This window comes from Rhineura floridana, chromosome 4, assembly GCF_030035675.1.
Source record: "Rhineura floridana isolate rRhiFlo1 chromosome 4, rRhiFlo1.hap2, whole genome shotgun sequence".
Lineage (NCBI taxonomy): Eukaryota > Metazoa > Chordata > Lepidosauria > Squamata > Rhineuridae > Rhineura > Rhineura floridana.
Window position 1 is genome coordinate 8,964,841 of NC_084483.1, and position 22,034 is coordinate 8,986,874.

Here is a 22,034-nt window from a genome sequence, read left to right on the forward strand (position 1 = left end):
TTTCGAGTGATGTGACCCTCTGGACTTTGTTTTTCAGCTTTCTTTTTACCAATCCCCTCATTTTTGTGAAGTTTCCTCTTTTGAAGTCAAATGTGACAGTGTTGGATTTTCTTGGCAATTGGCCAGTTACATGTATGTTTAATTTAATAGCACTGTGGTCACTGCTCCCAATCGGTTCAACAACACTTACATCTCGCACCACGTCCCGGTCCCCACTGAGGATTAAGTCCAGGGTTGCCGTCCCTCTGGTCGGTTCCATGACCAACTGGTCTAGGGAATAGTCATTTAGAATATCTAGAAACTTTGCTTCTTTGTCATGACTGGAACACATATGCAGCCAGTCCGGGTAGTTGAAGTCACCCATTACTACCACATTTCCTAGTTTGGATGCTTCCTCAATTTCATATCTCATCTCAAGGTCTCCCTGAGCATTTTGATCAGGGGGACGATAGATCGTTCCCAGTATCAAGTCCCTCCTGGGGCACGGTATCACCACCCACAACGATTCTGTGGAGGAGTCTGCCTCTTTTGGGGTTTCGAGCTTGCTGGATTCAATGCCTTCTTTCACGTATAGAGCGACTCCGCCACCAATACGTCCTTCCCTGTCCTTCCGATATAGTTTATATCCAGGGATAACCGTATCCCACTGGTTTTCTCCATTCCACCAGGTCTCCATTATGCTCACTATATCAATGCTCTCCTCTAAGACCAAGCACTCCAGTTCTCCCATCTTGGTTCGCAGGCTCCTAGCATTAGCGTACAGGCACTTGTAAGCAGTGTCTCTCTTCAAGTGTCTTTGGCACTTGTGGTTAGGCCTGTGGTAATTTTGCTCTTCTGAATTTATATCCTGTGCCCCTGCTCTCACAATGCCTACTTCTAGGCCTACCCCTTTTAAAATTTCATCATTTCTTTGGTTTTTATCCCAGGGGGAGGTTTATTCCGAACCGGACCTTTCTCAGCTCCTGTCGGGTTTCCCCCCTCAGTCAGTTTAAAAGCTGCTCTGCCACCTTTTTAATTTTAAGTGCCAGCAGTCTGGTTCCATTCTGGTTCAAGTGGAGCCCGTCCCTTTTGTACAGGCCCGGCTTGTCCCAAAATGTTCCCCAGTGCCTAACAAATCCGAACCCTTCCACCCGACACCATCGTCTCATCCACGCATTGAGACTGCGAAGCTGGGCCTGTCTGGCTGGTCCTGCACGTGGAACCGGTAGCATTTCAGAGAAAGCCACCTTGGAGGTCCTGGCTTTCAGCATCCTACCTAGCAACCTAAATTTTGCTTCCAGGACCTCACGGCTGCATTTCCCCATGTCGTTGGTGCCAACGTGCACCACGACCACTGACTCCTTCCCAGCACTGTCTACCAAACTATCTAAACGACGGGCGATATCCGCAACCTTCGCACCAGGCAGGCAAAACACCTTGCGGTCTACACGCCCATCACACACCCCACTGTCTATGTTCCTAATGATCGAATCACCCACTACAAGGATCCCTCCACCTCCTGGAGATATATCCTCGGCACGAGAGGATAGCTGCTCATCCCCCAAGGAATGGGTCCCTTCTAAGGGATCGTTTCCCTCTTCCTCAGCTGGATGCTTTCCTTCCCCGAGACCATCGTCCATGATAGCAGGAGAGCTATCATCGTTGGAGTGGGACACAGCTATAACGTCCCTGAAGGCCTCCTCCACACACCTCTCTGCCTCTCTCAGCTTTTCCAGGTCCGCCACCTTGGCCTCAAGGAAATGAAGTCGTTCCTGGAGAGCCAGGAGCTCATTGCACCGAGAGCATACCCACGACTTCTGTCCAACAGGCAGATAGTCGTACATGCTGCAGGCGGTGCAAAACACTGGAAAGCCCCCACACCCCTGCTGGCTTCTTACCTGCATAGTTTTGTTTAAGGTTTATTACGTCAATGGGTTGGAGACTGCGGTTTAGTTGAGGTCCGGGAACAGACGGGCAGAGTGGGGGGCCCTGGCCTCCTCGCCCTGCTGCCGAACTCGCTCTGCTGCTTAACTCGCCTTGACGCTTTGTCAGCTGGGGCTCTGCTGCTTAACTCGCCTTGACGCTTTGTCAGCTGGGGCTCTGCTGCTTAACTCGCCTTGACGCTTTGTCAGCTGGGGCTCTGAGGTTCTGCCATGAACCTAATGCCTGTTACTGGCTTAGCAGCTTCTGGGTCCTAGGTGGGGGCCTCTAGAGCACTCTGGTGTGGTCTATTCTCTTACTGTCATTCCTTGCTGGCTGTGAAGGACAACTTGATTTGTAAGCAAACGCTGCAAGAAAATGATAGTAAGATAAATGCAGTTCTCACATAATGTTCTAGTGGCACAAAGCTCTGTCCTAGGTTCTTGTCACCAAGTGCTTATCTGCATTTCAGCATTATTTACCTATTATTCCACTTTTTCCCCATTCAAATTAGAGCAGAGTAGTCCACAGCCACGTGTATTTGAATCTGAGCAGCTCGTTCTTTTCAGTTCATTCCAGTAGATATTCCCTTTTGTGTTTGTTGATTCTACTATGCCGTTAAGTTCCGACAGGGCCTACATGCAGGTAGGTGTGCAGGCACCTTGTCTTTTTTTACTCCTCTCCCCCTCCCTGAAGTGCACAAAAGTTCAGTCAGGAAATTGTTTGTGCAAATCTGAGGGATTAAAAAAGACTGGTGTAGAAATGTTTCATGTGGTTTGCTTCTGCAGTTTTCCAGTTTTGTGCAAATCTGATGATCTATATAAACATACAGAGAGAGAGAGCACACTGGGCTCCAACGAAATGGGCATGGAAAGGGGAGTAGCAGAAAGTGATGATTCATCCACCCACCCCAAAACACTGAAACAAATTGTCTGCAACCCCAAATGGAGCTGTTTGGAGCCTGATTTTCCCTAACTTATTGAAATCTCCCCCTATCGTGTGGGCCTCAATTGCTAGGGGAAAAGCATGGAGATGGGTATTATTTGAGGGTAATGTTATGTGGATTATGCAAATTAAATGGGAATGCAAACAGCTGCAAACATACAGTTAACTCCATTGTTCATTTATGCACATATCATACTCTGGATTCATTCACTCTTTATGTTAGATTTTTGAAGTTCTCAGTCCTCTGTTGAAATGATTTTAAACATCCGCAAGCTTAATACTTTAAAAACATTTTATCATCAACCAGTCGCTGTTACTAATCTGATAGCAGATGAACATTTGTCTTGTAAAAGCAGAATTGAATAATAGATTAGGAATGTTTAGGTCTGACGAATGCCTTCAATTTTCCAAACTCCATATTCTAGGGATGTACACCAATGACAAGATTTGGTTAGAACCCTGGTGTGGCACTTCAGAAAAGAACATAATTCAGTCTGAAGCTCTACAGAAACCGATTGAGCTTGGAGTCTAAATTCTGATTGTGAAAAACAAAGATTTTGTATTTCATCCATTCATTATTATGGGCACAATCCAGAATTGGGGTCAGGTTATATGTGATGCTGACACCAGATATATTGTTTAGTTTAAAACACTGAACAGTTCATTATATATTTGCATTTATTCTTTCTAAATTGCCATACCCAAGTCATTCACCCATTCAGCTCAATGAAGTTATGGTCTAATTTACTAGTACCTTGCACCTAACAAAGCAAATTCCCTCTGTACAAAGTAGGAATCGTGTTTCTATCCAGTTTTTGGCAGTATTTAGCACCCTCTAACTTTGTCAGCATTCATGCTGCTGCAGAACCACAGCTAGTCAACCTATATTAAAAAGAAGCCTCCCTAGCACCTTTGTTTAGTTCAGAGATGTTGCTAGCCCTCAATTAACTGGCTCGGTTGGTGAAGAGGGGGTAGTTATCTAAATAACTGGCTTACTTAATGCAGAAAAAGAGTTGAGCAGATAAACTATGGATACATTAAAAAAAACTTGGCAGTTTTCTGGTCAGCCAACCCCCAAATTGGAAGGGATTGGCATGATATAAACATAAGTGGTTTGTGTGGTGTATTTAAACCTCTGATTTCCAAATGTGATAACTGTTTGAGAACACATGACACATTGGTGTGCAGCAGATCAATGGCCTCTTGATTTCGCAGTTGTTGGTAAGGAATTGGTAAGTCGTTGATCAGAAAAATGATCACCTTATGATCATTTCCATACTCTCCGTTTATATTGAATTCTGCATGGTCCCTCAGGCTGTTGCGTCCCCACTAAGTGGAGAAAGCTCTGCAAAAACATAAAAGGGATTATGAGTACAATTTTCGTTATCTACATGAACAGGATTCAAGCATACCTTACTACGATAATATTAGTGTAGGTAAAACAACATAAGAATTTTATCAACAAAAGAGTGCAAAGATTTTCAAAATGTTCATTACTTTGAGCCAAGATTGGCCCTAAAAGTGGTTTATAATGAATGAATGAAACTTTATTTTTACCCCGCCCTTTTTCCAAACTGGAACTCAGGGCGGCTTACAAATAAAACTACATGTAGTTAAAAACATAGAAAAACATACAATTAAAATACAATTAAACAATGCCCAACCTTAAAACCTTAAAAGGCATTTAAAAATCTAAAAACAATTTAAAATAATACAAATAATAATATAAAACAATAAAACAAGCCTTGTAAAGCCCAATCCTAAACACTATCACAAGATACAACATAAGTAAATGGGTGTGTAGATAATGGAGAGAGGAGGAAGGATGATGGTTTGTAGCTCATTCTTAAGAGTTATAACTGTTTGCCGGAGTCCTCCCACATCTAAAGGGTTCCCTCCATACCATGTGAGCCTGCCCAGTCTCATCAGGAGAGGCCTTCCCTATATTGGAAGTTTCCTGAGCAGAAAAACAGGACTGGGCCTTCTCTGTTGCAGTGCTAAGGCTTTTGAAAGCCCTGCTGTGTGCTATTTGTTTGGCTCACTGTCTGATATCCTTCCATTCCAAGCTGAAGACTTTTTGATGCATTCATTTGTGCCCTGCCTGCTCCTGTTATTCTTCTGCTTGTATTATCTGCTGGTTTGTACTTGTCTGTTTTTAAAATGTGTTTATTCATTTTTTCTTTTTTATTTCATTGGATGTTATCATACTGGGACATAAAGTGAGAGAAGATTTTTCAATAAATGTTCTTTCCCTACACAACTGAGAGCCTAGAATGTTAATTATTTGAAAGTGGAGCATACCAAAATGTTCACATTTTTTAAAATGTGGTCACATTTCAGATTACTTCCATTTACTAGAATTTTTAAGAACACATACTTATAAGGATCTTTTAAAAAACTATGGAATGAAAGTCTGCTATGACATAATGGAAAGGGGGGGAACACTACAATAACTTTATTGACATCAGAAGTTTACTCAAAGATTGCTACATGTTGGTTCAACTCATAAAAAGAGGATGAAAACATTCCTGACAGTTCTATGAAGCTAGACTGTAGACCATGAATATAGTGCTGCACCTGGAGAACGTGCTGTAAATATGTTTACATATTTACCTTTCATTTAAATTAACTGGGGTGCTACCTTCAATTTAACATTTCACTGACAAATACCTATATGAAAAATGTGAAAAATGATTCCATCAGAATTCCTAATCCATAAGAATTTTGCCAGGAAGATACACAAGCAGCAGATTGAAATCCAAAATCTGTGCAAATGGGAAACAGGATTCTAATGCAATGTTTTTATGGGTATTTCCACACTTCAAAAATCACTGCATAAGAAAAGGACCCACATGTTCAACTTTTATTTGTTTAGAAAGGTTATACAAGATCCACAGAGGAGATGCAAGACAATTAGTTATACACTAAGAAAATGAATTTTTCATTAAGAATATCTTACCTCCTTTGGTAGTGGATCCAAAAGACTAAATTCATATTTGTAAAGGAGCATAAGAACTAGAATATGAATCTCCATGAGAGCAAACCACCTGAAATACAAAAAAGTACAAGTAATCTCTCCAGGATGAAATACTTGCATCATGCTAAGTACACTGTGTTGGATGCAGACTGAGGCTGGGCCTGACAACCAAGAAGAGGTCTTCTATATCTTTAAAAGTTGTGCAGGGGGAAGGAAGAATTCCACCTTGTGGTTTTTCCCATTACAGTGTTGCAAGAACACCTGCACTTGGCTGACTTTCTCTTCTCCTAAAGATACAGGATCAGTCTCAAGCCCTGAACCTGGCAACCCTAGCAGGGAGCCAAAACCTCCTTTCTTTATCACTTGGAAGAGAAAGACATTGAACGCATTCACAGGGCTTTAGCTCCAAAGCTGTCTCAGGGACAGCGTCCTAGAGACATTATAATTAGATTCCACCATTACCAAGTCAAAGACAAAATATTCCATGCACCTTGAGCAAACCCCAATCTCGTGTGCCAGGAAAAAAATTACCTTTTGCAAGATCTAAGTAGTGAACCACTGCAAAAAAGGCGCAAGTTCAAGAAGTACACTGAAAAGCTGAGGCATGCTGAAATCAGATACAGGTGGAGATTCCCCTTCAAACTGATTGTAATCAGTAATGGAAGTACACTGACTGCTACTATTCATGAGGAAGCAAAAGAATTACTTGTGAGGCTGGAACTTAATCAGGAAAGAAAAGAGTCAGACTCAGATGACAATGATCTCAATGACCCAGAACAAGTCTGCAACCATCTGTATGACTGGCAAAGAAAGACCAAGAAAAATAAGAAAAAGAAGCTCAGAGAGGGGAAAAAAGATGACAATAGCACCTGAAAACAGCCGTGCCTGGGATCTATATCTAAAGAGAAGTGCTTTCTTAAGTCGACCTATGACATCTATTACAGTTCAACAAAAATGGGTGTTCTTGTTAATATTTGATTCACTTAGAATAACTGGTTTGCTATAATTAATTAAATACTGGAAAGAAACTTGGTTGTTTTTCTGTTGTGCAGAGGACAGCAATAATAGAGGTATGGGGCAAGGGGGGGAGGTGGTAAAAACATCCTCTACCTAAACTCCCTATCCACCATTGTCTCTCCTGAGGGAATGGACAGACTCTGGGTATGTACTGAGTCTGTGAAGGGAGGCGTGTTTGTTGGGGGGAAAGTGGGGGGTTGTTCAGTGATGATGATAGACTGCCTTCAAGTCGATTCCGACTTATGGCGACCCTACGAATAGGGCTTTCATAGTCAGTGGTATTCAGAGGGAGTTTACCATTGCCTTCCTCTGAGGCTGAGAGGCAGTGACTGGCCTAAGGTAACCCAGTGAGCTTCATGGCTGTGTGGGGATTCAAACCCTGGTCTCCCAGGTCGCAGTCCAACACCTTAACCACTACACCACACTGGCTCTCATTTGTTCAGTGTTGAAGGGGTGCATATTCCATGTGTATTTTTGCTATATATATTCATTTTATACTTGAACTGTCTCTGGAATTTAGTGCTAAACAATTCTTGATTTCTTTCAGCAGTTCAAGAGACCAAGCATCACTCTTGAGGGCTATAAGTTGGTCAGTTTTGCAGATAAAGATCTCTCTCAGTGTTTGATGAAACCAAGCCTGTGGCTTATTGCTAAGTGTTTTATATTACTAATTATATTACTTAATTATATTTATTAATTAATTATATTGTCACCCTGGGCTCCTGCTGGGAGGAAGGATGGGATATAAATAAAATAAATATATAAATAAAGGAAAGGGTGGGTCTACACTAATTCTAACATTAATATTATGGGTCTAAAAGTCTGTATGTGGAATATAAATGGTATGGGCAATCCAGTTAACAGAAGAGTATGGTCTGCATTAAAAAGGGAGCTCCAGATATTACAATGGTACAAGAAACTCACAAAAAAAATCCACAGATTTAAAACCTTTGACCTCTTGCACACATGGCAAACGGCATATGGCCCCAGGCACCTTTAAGGCTAGAGGTGTGCCAATTTGGACTGTCAACAGTTTGGGCCTAATGGTGCAAGATACATTAGTTGACCCTAAGGGCAGATTTATTTTTATTAAGGATCTAATACAAACTGTCAAAATAACTATAGGCTCCATATATAGCCCTAATAATGGCCAACAAGAATTTTTACAACAAACTCTTCAATCACACAATTTGCAAAAGGAACTATAATTTTTGGTGAAGATTTAAATTGGAACAGTGATGCAAAAAAAGATAAGAGAGGGAAACCAAGAAAGACTGATTTGTAAAGATTCTAATTTAAGATATTCTTGATGCTGCTGATCTGATAGATACATGGCGAGAGAAAAATCTTACAGATTTAGATTACACATATTTTTCCCACAGACACAATTCATACACGCGGATAGATTATTTATTAAGCACAAAAAATATGGCTGAACAAATACTTTCCTCCTATATGGGTTCTTCAGGTCCCTCAGATGATGCACCTGTTGTAGCAACTGTACATTTAATGAACCCTCCTCCAAAGACTATGGAAACTGACTTCCTCTTTATTACTTAACAGACCCATAGTGGAAAAAATGAAAGAGGAATTTAATAATTACTTCACAATAAATTACACCAATGAGTTATCTGAGACCTCAATTTGGGACTCAATGAAGGCAGTAATGAGGGGTCATTTGATAAGTGAATATGCTCATCTAAAAAGAACAAGAGAGACCTCAAGAACTAGACTCCAAAATGAAATTAAGAATCTCGAAAACAATCAGTTGACCTTCTCCTTCTCTGGCGCGATCAGTGGGTTAGGTTCCAGACCCCAGTGCTACAGCTGATCCACTTTTTGGCGGTCGGCGGTTTTCGCTTTTTGGCGGGGGTCTGGAACCTAACCTGCCATATGAGTGGGGCCCTACTGTAGTGAGGTCTCGGGCCATCAGACCACTCAAACCAATAGAACAGCTACTTTTAAACACTACATACACATCCAAAAATTATTATCACATATGTATAAAATTCTCTGTGATGTAATGATGGGCAATCTGGACTCTTTAAAATCACTATGGGAATCAGATTTGAACTGTACAGTTGAACCAGCTGAATGGCACAAACCTGGGAAAAACAGCCATTAAAGTCTGTATCAGCAAAAAGTAAAGAAAATAGCATAAAGATACTACATTTTGAATTTGGCACCAGACTTCCCCACAGTCTGCATGTTTATTATCTTTACCGACCAATCTTGTGTACAGAGAGCTTCAGTGGCTTTTCCTGAACCTGGATTTAAACTAACAAACTCCAAATAAAATGATGTTGTTATCAATGTCATCATTTAGCTTCTGCAAAAGGGCAGATGGGTGCATGCAAATGTGTGTGCACATGTGAGAGACATACTGATGCCTCTGACAGGGCCTGTGTGCATGTGCGTGCCTTGCTCCTTTCACTAGATCGGTGGGCCCCCCTCAGCTCCGTTCTAATTTCTTCTTTCTCCTTTCCTTTCCCATCAACACAAAGAGCCTCCAATTCCCCCTTTATTGTCTTCCCTGTTATCTCTTTCCCCCTGCTTCCACCTCCCTCTCTCCTTCCAACCATCCCATTTTGACAAATTATACCCAAGCAAGCAACTTGCCATCCCTCACAATCCCCAACATGGGGCTCTACTACCAACATTGCCCCCCCTTCCTTCTTCACTCTTTGCACAAGTACAATCCAACCAGACAAAAGCAATGATTATTTAGATCCAAGCTTAAGGTGGGTGTTGAATGGGGGTGGATGGATAAATTCTTGACACACACCCCTCAAGCTAATAACTTTTCCTTCTCTGCCTTCTTTTTCAAAAAAGGAATACCCACCCTATAGCTGAACAGACACCAATATAGGGCTAAAAATAAACCCCTCATTAATCTGCCCTGGGCTCCTACTGGGAGGAAGAGCAGGATAAAGAGCAAAATAATAAATAAATAAATCAGCATCATAATGCTTGTTCTTCCATTTCCTTAAATTAACGTGTCCCCCACCCATAACCCAGGCAATCAGCGATTACAGCCGCTCCCAGGTTATTATGAAAAGGAGAGAGATTTACAAGGATAATCACTACTAGGCACTGTAATAATAAAGGGGTGGCCTTCCACCCCACTGCCACCAAAAAATAGCCCATGGGATACATAATTAGGCCAAGAGAGCTTCCATAACAACAACTCTTCCCACCATACTCTGTCTCTCATTTTCCTTTTACACTGTGGGGGGAAGGCACCTGTCTGTTCATCCCCTAGTCTCTCTTTTAATATTTATTTATTAATTATTTGATTTATATCCCACCCTTCCTCCCAACAGGAGCCCAGGGTGGCAAACAAAGAACTAAAAACACTTTAAAACATCATAAAAACAGACCTTGAAATACATTAAAACAAAACAACTTTAAAAAAAAATTAACAAAAAGTTTTAAAAACATCTTAAATAAAAGGGTTAAAAACATTATTTAGGGAAAAAATATTTTTTTTAAAAAAAAATTAAATAGCAATTCCAACACAGACGCAGACTGGAATAGGTCTCAATTTAAAAGGCTTGTTGAAAGAGGAAAGTCTTCAATAGGCACCAAAAAGATAACAGAGATGGCACCTGCCTAATATTTAAGGGGAGGGAATTCCACAGGGTAGGTGCCGCCACACTAAAGTTCTGTTTCCTATATTGTGTAGAACGAACCTGACAAGATGGTATCTGCAGGAGGCCCTCACCTGCAGAGCGCAGTGATCGACTGGGTATACGGTCTTTCAAGTATCCTGGTCCCAAGCTGTATAGGGCTTTGTACACCAAAACTAGAACCGTGAACTTGTCCCGGTAGCAAATGGGCAGCCAGTGCAATTCTTTCAGCAGCGGGGTGACATACTGACAATACCCTGCCTCAGTGAGTAGTCTCGCCACCACATTTTGTACCAGCTACAACTTCTGGACCAACCTCAAGGGCAGCTGCACATACAGCACATTACAGTAATCCAGCCTCGAGGTTACCAGTGCGTGGACAACAGTGGTCAGGTTATCCCGGTCCAGAAATGGCCGCAGCTGTCTTATCAGCCAAAGCTGGTAAAAGGCACTCCTAGCCACTGAGGTCACCTGGGCCTCTGGCGACAAAGATGGATCCAGAAGCACCCCCAGACTACGAAACTGCTCTTTCAGAGGGAGTACAGTACGACCCCATCCAAAGCAGGCAACTGACCAATTATCCGAACTCGGAAACCACCAACCCACAGTGCCTCCGTCTTGCTACGATTCAGATTCAGTTCAATGGCCCTCATCCAGCCCACCACCGAGTCCAGGCAGCAGTCCAGGGCTTGCACGACATCTCCAGATTCAAATGTTACAGAGAAATAGAGCTGGGTATCATCAGCATACTGCTGAAACCTCGCCCCAGATCTCCTGATGACTGCTCCCAAGGGCTTCATATAGATGTTAAACAGCGTGCGGGACAAGATGGTACCCTGTGGCACCCTACAGCACAACTGCCAGAGGGCCGAAAGGCAGTCACCCAATGCTGTTGTCTGAGAACGACCTTGGAGATAGGATTGGAACCACTGTAAAACAGTGACTCCAGTACGCATCTCACCAAGTTGGCCCAGAAGGATACCATGGTCAATGGTATCAAAAGACATTGACAGATCAGGTCAGAATAACAGGATCGCACTCCCCCTGTCCTTCTTCCAATAAAGATCATCCATCAGGGCAACCAAGGCCAATTCAGTCCCATTACCAGGCCTGAACCCAGACTGGGATGGGTCAAGATAATCTGTTTCATCCAAGAGTACTTGCAATTGCTGCACCAAAACCCTCTCAATCACCTTCCCTAAAAAGGGGGTATTTGCAACCGGTCAGTAGCTGTCACAAACCAATGGGTCCAGGGTGGGCTTTTTCAGGAGTGGTCAGGTCACGACCTCTTGCACAGTGGCTGGAACCACTCCCTCCCACAATGATGCATTGACCACACCCTGGACCCACTCGGTCAAACCCCCTTGGCAAGCTTTAATAAGCCAAGAAGGGCAAGGGTCGAGAGAATCATAGAATCATAGAGTTGGAAGGGGCCTTGTAGGCCATCGAGTCCAACCCCCTGCTCACAGCAGGAAATCCACAGCTAGAGCATCTCCTGCAGATAGCTGTCCAGCCTCTGCTTGAAGACATCCAGCGAAGGGGATCCCACCACCTCCCTAGGCAGTCGGTTCCATTGCCGAACTGCCCTTACTGTCAAGAGGGCACGTTGCTGGCCGCAGCATCGCAAGCACCTTGTCTACGTCATCAGGCCGCATCAACTGAAACTGTTCCCAAGAAGTTGCAGCAAATGTTGCACTGGACACCTCATTGGGGACTACAGTAGATGTGGAGGGGGCGTCAAGACTGCTACAGAAGCAAGCAACTTTACCCTCAAGGTGCCTTGCAAACAATTCACAGTGGGCCTCCGAAAGGTCTAAGATTCCATTTCCTGGAGCTGATGCCAACAGACCCCCGACAATACGGAAAAGCTCCACCGGACGGCTACTGGAGGATGCGATGGAGGCAGAGAAGTGGGCCTTCTTCGCCGCCCTCACCACCACACAGTAGGCACGTTATGATGGTTTACTCGTGCCCCATCAGCCTCACAGAGCTACTATAAGGGTTGGGGGAGGGGGAGAAAGCAATCTTGAGCTGCTCTTCCACAATCACAAGGCTGACTAGGGAATGAACAGACACAATTCACTTTGTGACAAAAGTTTGTTTAGACCCATGCAAATAGATGCAAATGCCCCTGCATGCAATTACTAACTAGAGTTGAACACTACTTCCTGCAATATCAACAAAATGCATTGTGACCAAATACTGAAATGAGCATATCTGTCAACTGAAATTAACTTTACACAGCTTTAAAAGGCAAGAATGTAGACAGATACACAACTTCAAGATATTTCTAAATCCAGCATTATCCAGCATTGCCTTTAGCATTCACCTTGTGAAAACTTCCACGGAGACATTTGTAGCAGTAATAAACCTTTCATCCCTTTTTGGGAAAAAGAAAAGAAAAAAATACAGTCTATGGAACTTTGGAAGTAAGAGGGAATTATGTCATAATGAGTAGAGTTTTAAAAAGTAAAGCCCAGCTGTTTCACTGACCTTCCTGGACACTGGTGTGACCCTCCTCCAAATGCCACGAAGCCTTTCAAGAACTCATTTTTCTCTAAATTTACTTCTTTCCAACGATCCTATGTGATGACAATTTCCTTTATCAGAATGAACTTTGTGTAAATAAGCTTAACAAAACATGGCCACATATTGCTAATTGTTAAGTAAGAACAATTCCTTAAAACCCTTGTGAGTATCTTTTAAACATTTAGAAATTCAAGGTTTGGAGGAGAGGAGCTGTCTTTTTGGGCCTGCTGTAAATAAGAGATGGACAAAACTGCATTGTGCCATTCAGATTAACTGGTAAGTAACAATTATTACAGGAAAGAACCCACCACTAACAACTTCACCCAAACAGCTTGAAGTTACAGAAGTCCAACTCACTTTTTCTTTTACTGAACATGACTAAGATTTCACTATTGTCAATTACTATTTTTGAACTCCTTATTTGCTAGACTTGTTTTTAAGTTGTTCTTATTGTTTTATCATTTACTCTTTGATGCCCTGGGCTCCTTTTGGGAGGAAGGGCGAGATGTAAATTTAATCAATAAATAATAAATTCCTCTAGGGGAACATGTCCACACAGTATATTCCACATCAGCTAACAAGAAAAGATCAAAACAATGTAGTGTTTTGCTCCAGTGTAATGGATCCAATGTAATAACTCACTGGTTTAAAAATGTCAGGTTCAGGAAAATATTTTGGGTTCCTATGAATCCAATATGGTGACGAGGTCAGCAGGTCGCCGGCAGGGATAACAAAATTCTAAAAGCAGGAGAATATGATCTTAAGAACACAAATTACACAATTTCAAAATCAGTTTCAACAAAACCAGTCAAATTTGTAAACACATTGTTTACTAATAAAGCGATAAAAGGCTTGATTCTTAGCCAGGTCCTAAACATAAAGATGTATTTGATAGCTTTAACTACGGTGCTTTTATTGGAAGAATATCTCACAATAAAACCACCATGAAGTTATTTTAGTGCTACTGTAAACCATCAACCATAAATAAATTTCAGCATCCCTCATTTTCTTAAAGACAGTAAAAAGGTCCCAGTGAGGAGTTGTTCATTTAAGCTATAAATAGATGACTACAAGGAAGCTCCATTTATGTGTGGATGTTTCACACATTCAACAATATATTCATTTTTAAGATTATTGACTGAAGAATTGTGGTACAGTATTAGTGTCATTTACAGCAAAACCTTACTTGAACTTTTATTGGATTCATCACTTTCTTGATGATGGCACCTGGTGCCCTTAATCGTAGAGTTTCCAAAATACACCACTTTGTAAATGGGAACTTTTTAAGTTCATCTTTAGTTATTTGGACTTTTTCTTTACCTGCAAAAGTTGTATACAATATTATTTTAATTATTGAAACTTAGCAACATTTACCTATATTTATCTTTCAACTAAAAACAACCATGGAAGAGTTGGAGCTCTTAATGAGAGAGGCAGACGACTGGTTGACCTTAATTAGAGAAAGATGGTACAACCATATAATTTGGGGTGGGATGGGGAGTCACTCTCTTCTCCGGCACACCTACCACATTAAATATCTAGCAAAACAGGGGTGCCATTCAATAAGTGGGTGTAAACTGCACTAGAGAGTTGGGCCTTGTTTGCATGTTTAGGAAACACGAGCCAGGCAGGATTTGAAACTTCAGGCACAGGAATAGGGTTCTGGCCAATTCCCATGTGATTTTTCAAAAAATTGGCATGGGCTTTAAGATGTGTATGTAGATTCATCCCAGTAGTAACATTTGTTGTTGTTTTTAATGTGCCTGCAAGTCGATTACGACTTATAATAATAATAATAATAATAAACTTTAATTTATAGGCCGCCTATCTAGCCAATGGCCATTCTAGGCGGCGTACAATAAAACATGATAAAATACAATAAACAATATAGCCAGTACAGTACAATGTAAAAATTACAGTATTTAGTAGATTGTTCATATTACAGTTCTAGAACTAGTTCACCTTGGAAGTCTCAAAGGTCGTAAAGGCCTGATGGAAAAGCCAAGTTTTCAGGCCCCGGCAAAACATATCTAGGGAAGGGGCATGTCAAAGATCCATTGGGAGGGAGTTCCAGATCGTGGGGGCTGCCACAGAAAAAGCCCTCTCTCGAGTCCTCACCAACCTAGCCACTTTAGTCAGCGAAACCGAGAGAAGGCCCTGAGTGGCAGATCTTGTAGGGCGGCACACTTTATGACGTTGCAGGCGCTCCTTCAGGTATACTGGGCCAAAACCGTATAGGGATTTAAAGGTTAATACCAACACCTTGAATTGAGCCCGGAAAACAACTGGAAACCAGTGAAGATTGTATAACACTGGGGTAATATGATCATAACGGCGGCTATTCGTAAGTAAACGAGCCGCCGTGTTTTGTACCAGTTGTAATTTCCGGACTGTTTTCAAGGGTAACCCCATGTAGAGCACATTGCAGTAGTCTAAACGAGAGGTGACCAGAGCATGTACTATGAGTGGGAGCTGGTGGACAGGAAGGTAGGGTTGCAGCCTTCAGATGAAACATAATTGACCCCAAGCTTCCCGGCATACCGATGAAACCTGAGCCTCCATGGTCAGCCTGGAATCAAGGATCACCCCGACGCTGTGGACCTGGTCCTTCAGGGGCAGTTTTACCCCATTAAACACCAGGTCAATATTTCCCAACCCTCCTTTGTCTCCCACGAGCAGTACCTCCATTTTATCAGGATTCAGCTTTAGCCTGTTTCTTCCCATCCATCCACTCACGGAGTCCAGGCACTTGGACATGGTCTCCACAGCCAACTCTGGTGAGGACTTAAATGAGAGGTAGAGCTGAGTGTCATCCGCATATTGGTGGCACTGCAGCCCAAACCTCCTGATGATAGCTCCCAGCGGTTTTACATAAATGTTAAATAGCATGGGAGAAAGGATAGAACCCTGTGGCACACTGCAGTTGAGGGGCCAAGGGTCTGAAACCTCATCTCCCAATGCCACCTGCTGGTGTCTATCGGAGAGAAAGGAACGGAACCAGTTTAATACTGTGCCTCCTATTCCCAATCCCTCCAGACGATCCAGTAAGATACCGTGGTTGACGGTATCGAAAGCCGCTGAGAGATCAAGGAGGACCAGAAAGGTGAATTCTCCCCTATCTAGTGCCATTCTCATATCATCCACCAGAGCGACCAAGGCTGTTTCAGTTCCATGTCCAGTCCTGAACCCCGATTGGTATGGATCTAAATAATCCGTTTCATCCAAGTGCGCTGACAGCTGATTGGCCACCACTCGTTCAATGACCTTGCCCAAGAATGGTAAATTTGAAATTGGGCGAAAGTTGTTTAGATCTTGGGGATCCAAGGAGGGCTTTTTCAAGATGGGCTTTATAATTGCCTCAAGGGCTAATGGCAATACACCCTCATTCAAGGATGCATTTACCACCGCCTTGATCCCTTCGCCCAATCTCTCTTTACAGCTCATCACGAGCCATGATGGACATGGATCAAGGAAACAGGTGGTAGGCTTCACAGTTGACAACACCTTGTCCACATCCTCAGAAGGAAGAGGCCGAAACTGATCCCATTGGATCACATTATGACTGGTCAACTCTGGTCCACTGTCTGCATTCACAGTATGCGAAATCGAGCTTCTCAGATGTTCGATTTTATCAGCAAAGTGTTTTGCTAAATTGTCACAGGAGGCCTTCGAATATTCCAAGGGTTCCTGAGCAACTGGACCGACCAGGCTTCGGACCACTTGGAATAACCTCCTGGGACAGCACTCTGCTGATGCAATAGAGGCAGCAAAGTAATCTTTCTTTGTTGCCTTTATTGCCACATGATAGGCAGCTACTGCTGCTCTAACTTGTGTCCGGGCATCTTCGGAGCGGGACTTACGCCACCGGCGTTCTAGTCGTCTCACCTCCTGCCTCAGAACATGCAACCGTGGTGTGTACCATGGTGCTGTCTGGGATCTTTTCAGGGGGAGAGGACGTTTCGGGGCCACTCGGTCTAATGTCCCGGTGATCCTTGTATTCCACTCCATCACCAGGGCATCGACTGAATGACCTTCAGCAAGTTCCAAATCCCCCAGCGCAGTCAGGAATCCTTCTGGATCCATCAGGCACCTGGGGCGGACCATTCTAATAGGTCCTGTGCCTTTGCAGAGGGTGTGCGGCATCGAGAAGTCTACGTTTACCAGATAGTGGTCTGACCATGACACAGGGGTAAAAGTAATGGCCCCTAACTTCAGAGCACTTTTCTCCTCTCCCAGGACAAATACAAGGTCGAGAGCATGACTGGCTACATGGGTGGGCTCAGCATTACTAAGGTGCAGTTCCCAGGAAGTCATGGTTTCTAGGAAATCCCGAGGGGCTCCATTGAGAGTGGCCTCAGCGTGCACATTGAAGTCACCCACCACCAACAATTCTGGGGACATCATGCGCACACCCGAGACCACCTCTAGCACCTTGGCCAGGGATTCTGCCGTGCAGCGAGGTGGGCGGTACACAAGCAGGATCCCTAAACTGCCCTTCGAGCCCAACCTCCAGTACATGCAGTCAACAAACTTGGTCCCATGGAGAGGAGACCTGGCAAAGACCAAGGACTCCCGATAGATGACAGCCATTCCCCCTCCCCGCCTTCCTTCCCTCGGCTGATGTGCATAACGGAAACCTGGCGGGCACATCGCCTCTAGAATAGGTGCCGAGGCTTCGTCCAGCCAGGTCTCCGTTATACATGCCAGGTCTGCAGACTTATGGCAACCCTATGAATCAGCAACTTCCAATAGAATCTGTCGTGAACCACCCTGTTCAGATCTTGTATGTTCAGGTCTGTGGCTTCCTTTATGGAATCAATCCATCTCTTGTTTGGCCTTCCTCTTTTTCTACCCCCTCTATATGAATGTCTACTTCAGTGTCAAGATGTACCTGAAGCAGAAGCAGCTTGTTGTTTTTTTCTGAACGCATGTCTCAACACTAAAATAAGCATCTTGTCATCCTTAAACTACATCCAATACCAATACCAATACCGATACATGTAAATTGGTTGAATATGATCCTTAAAATATCAGTGCCTATGGCATACATCACATACCTGCAAGTATCTGAAACTGTTCCAAACAGTTCTAAAGCTTTAATTAGGTATTTGGGCATATTTACCTGATTTGCTATAAACCAGTTCTAGTTCTGTCATGACCTTTTCGTAAATAGAGGAGTGAGAGAGAATAAATGCAAGTGTCCAGAATGAAATCTGAAGAAAGACCAGAAGAAATTGTCAAAAAAATGACCTGAGCAAATTATTGCATAGAATTTGCTGCCACAAGATGTGGTTACAGCCACTCGCTTAGATGTCTTTAAGGGGGTTGGACAATTTCATGGAGGATTTGTTTATCAATGGCCACTAGGCATAGTGGCTATACAATACCTTCAGAGGCAACATGTCTCTGAATACCACCTGCTGTGAAACACATGGGAGAGTGTTACTGCTCTCATGTCTTGACTGTAACCTTTTAGAGGCATCTGGTTAGTTACAGGGGACACAGGATACTGGATTAGATAGGCTTTTGGCACAATCCAACTTGCATTCCTCTAACTGTCTTACTAATGATTAAACTGTATCTGCACACTGGCCGAATCTGAACACTATTAGGTGCAACTGATTTAAATGAAAGAAAGTTATGTGCTTAAATATCTCTAATTGAAATTGATAGGGCCAAAAATTGTGTTACTTTGGTTGGATGTTTAAACTTGACTTTTATTCTAGTCACAGGGCTCATAAGAACATAAAAAGAGCCTGCTGGATCAGGCCAGCGGTCCATCTAGTCCAGCAACCTGTTCTTACAGTGGCCAACCAGATACCTGTGGGATGCACACAAGTGGGATGTGAGCACGAGAGTCCTCTTCCCCTCCTGTGGGCTCTAGCAACTGATATTCAGAAGCATTATGCCTCTGACATTGGAGGTAGAACATCCTCACTTTTGATTTTAAGGCATCTCCTGAAGATTTATTTGTGCTGACAGGCCTATGCGGCTGTTTAAAATATCTCTTGAGTAGCCAGTCATTTTACCGATTGTCTTGGATTGCTTTGAAATGTGTTTATGTTGTTGTACACTGCCCTAATGTTTCGCAAGAGGAGGATATATAAATACTTTTATAAATAACGCCATCATGGTTAGTAGCCATTGGTATCTTTAACCTCCAGGAATTTGTCTAATCCTCTTTTACAGCCGTTCATGTTGGTGTCCATTATGGAAACGAATTCCATAGATTAACTGTGCACGGCATGAAAAAATACTTTGTCTGTCCTGAATCTTCCAACATTCAGCCTCATTTAACGTTCCAGAGTTCTATTTTATTTATTAGATTTATATTCTGCACCTTCCTCCAAAGGAGGACATTATAGTTTGAGTATTATGAAAGAGGGAGAAAAATGTTTGTCTATCCATTTTCTCCATACCATGCATAATTTTATACACCTCTATCATGTCTCCTCTTACTCACTTTTTCTCTAAACTAAAAAGCCCAAAATGTAACTTTGCCCATAGGCAAGTTGCTCCATCCCCTTGATCATTTTGGTTGCCCTTTTCTGAACATTTTCCAGCTCTACAATATCCTTTTTGAGGTAAGTTGGCCAGAACTGTATTCTAAGTATGATCGCACTATAGAATTATGTAGTGGCATTATGATATTGGCACGTTTTATTTTCAGTTCCTTTCCTAATGATCGCTCGCATGGTATTTGCCTTTTTCACAGTTGGCGCACACTTGGTCAACATCTTCAAGCTATCCCCTAAGAGCCCAAGGTCTTCTATCTGGTCAGTCACTGCCAGTTCAGACCCCATGAATATATACAGTAGGGCCCCGCTTTACGGCGCTTCGCTTTACAGCGATTCGCTAATGCGGCGGCTTTCAGTTAGGGAAAGTCCCCACATTAAGGCTCTTGTTCTGTTTTTACAGCGGTTTTTTTCCGTCACACGTCATTTTGACGTCATTTTTGCACGACGCCTCCCATTATCATCAATGGGTTTCGCTTTACGGCAATTTCCGCTTTACGGCGGAGGTCTGGAACGGAACCCACCGTATGAGCAAGGCCCTATTGTATGTGAAACTAAGATATTTTTGCCCCAACGTGCATCACTTTACACTTGTTTATGCTGAATTTCATTTGCCATTTTCCTGCCATTCACTCAGGTTGCAGAGGTCTTTGTAGCGTTCGTCACATTCTTTTTTTTGTTTTAACCACCCTAAACAATTGAGTATAATCAGCAAACATCACCACCTCACTGCTCACCCCTAACTCTAGATCATTTATGAACAAGTTCAAAAGCACAGGCCCCAACACTGATCCTTGGGGCACTCACCTTTGGCTGGCACCCTGAGTGCAACAGTGGGAGGACTCTCCTAGTGGCAGTCATTTGCTTTTCTACACATTACTGGGAAGATGGGGACATGATGACACAAGACTGCCATTTTCAATGACCTTCACGGGTTCAGGGTAACATCTAGCCTTTAAATGCTGCTAAGGCATGATGATTGATTCAGAATGTTTTGCATCAGCAGAGTAATGGGACATCACGGACCCTGAGGAGGAGTAGATCTTCTCTATACATAGGCCATCTTAGAAAGTAGCTACTGCATTTTTTTTCCTCAGCTGGAGGGGGAAAAAACGCCAAGGAACTGTGCTTCATCTATTCCTTGCTCCCAAAAATGTTTCCTTGAAAACATTCATAGACACCTATGGCTTCTCTTCCAGGAACTGCCATCTACTCCAGTAACCCCATATTTGCTACTGTCAGGCCCAGAGACAGCAGTATTTATTCATACATTTACACCCCACTTTTCCTCCAAGGAGCTCAAGGTGGCGTACATGGTTCTCCTCCCTCTTCACTTTGTCCTCACAACAACTCTGTGAAGTAAGTTAGGCTGAGAGACGGTGACTGGCCCAAGGTCACCCAGCAAGTGTCATGGCTGGAGTCAGGATCCAAACCCTGATCTCTCAGGCCAGAGCCTAACACTCCAAACCACTACTGAATGCCAGAATGCATGTCTCAGGTACAGAAGCAGGGTGCTACCCGTTTAATTGAAGGCTGATCTCCTCCAGGAAGGCAGAACTTAGAACACACATCTCCCTACACAAATGTTTCAAGCCTCAGTAGTTTCCATCTCAGTACAGATTGTCTGTTCTCTGTCCTAGAACCTACCAGTTAGCCCCAGCTTGCTTCCACTCTCAGGTACTGTGGTACACTAAAACTAAATGTAACACTATTGCCTGCCTGTTTAGCTTAGCAATCCTTCTACGGCTGAGGTTCAGATCCATCCACAGCAGGTACTAGGGTTGCTAGGTTCTTGGCCTGAGACTGAACCTGTATCTTTAGGAGAAGCGAAAGTCAGCCAAGTGCAGGTGTTCTTGCAACACTGTGATGAGAAAAACCACAAGGTGGAATTCTCCCTTCCTCCTGCACAACTTTTAAAGATACAGAAGACCTCTTGGAGGCCAGGCCTGGCAACCAAGAAGTCTTCTGTATCTTTAAAAGTTGTGCAGGAGGAAGGGAGAATTCCACCTTGTGGTTTTCCCCATTACAATGTTGCAATAACACCTGCACTTGGCTGACTTTGTCTTCTCCTAAAGATACAGGATCAGTCTCAGGCCCTGAACCTGGCAAGCCTAGCAGGTACCCATGAGGCAAGGTGGCCCAGTGATTACAGTACCACATAAAGTGCCAAGTGAGCAGGTTGGTCCAAAGTTCCTGCATTCATTCTACTACCCACCATCCAGAAGAATCTGAATCCTTAAAAGGCCCTCCCTCTGGCCTGTAGACAAATGCTTCTCCTTTAGGTGGCCTCCCACATTGTGTGCTCTCTGCATGGTGGAGTAGGAGGTACTTGACTCCTCATGTTAATCAGGCTTGGCAGTCGCTTGGTTCAGTATCAGGAAGCCAGTCAGTATCTCAGCAGATAGTACAGCAGCCCTGGGTGTCATGGGCCGCACAAAGAACTCATGGCAAAGCAAGCAGGAGGAGGAGGAGGAGGAGGACTGGGATTCTGGGGAGAGTGCTAGTGGTCTGCAGAGAGAGGGG

The 22,034-nt window shown here is 43.3% G+C and overlaps 1 protein-coding gene across 2 annotated transcripts in view; it reads right to left on the bottom strand.

Annotated features, from left to right (window-relative positions):
- Positions 1-3,118: 3,118 nt before the first annotated feature.
- Positions 3,119-22,034, bottom strand: part of LOC133382839 (24-hydroxycholesterol 7-alpha-hydroxylase) — a 36,257-nt gene continuing 17,341 nt past the window's right edge. For both annotated transcript variants that reach the window (XM_061622352.1, XM_061622351.1), the window contains exons 7-12: positions 18,119-18,209; positions 14,183-14,316; positions 13,639-13,734; positions 12,961-13,049; positions 5,804-5,891; positions 3,119-4,189 (exon numbers count right to left, since the gene is read on the bottom strand). In XM_061622352.1, coding sequence (XP_061478336.1) covers positions 4,112-4,189; positions 5,804-5,891; positions 12,961-13,049; positions 13,639-13,734; positions 14,183-14,316; positions 18,119-18,209 — 576 coding nt within the window. In that variant the 3' untranslated portion in view covers positions 3,119-4,111. The remainder of the gene's footprint in view (positions 4,190-5,803; positions 5,892-12,960; positions 13,050-13,638; positions 13,735-14,182; positions 14,317-18,118; positions 18,210-22,034) is intronic.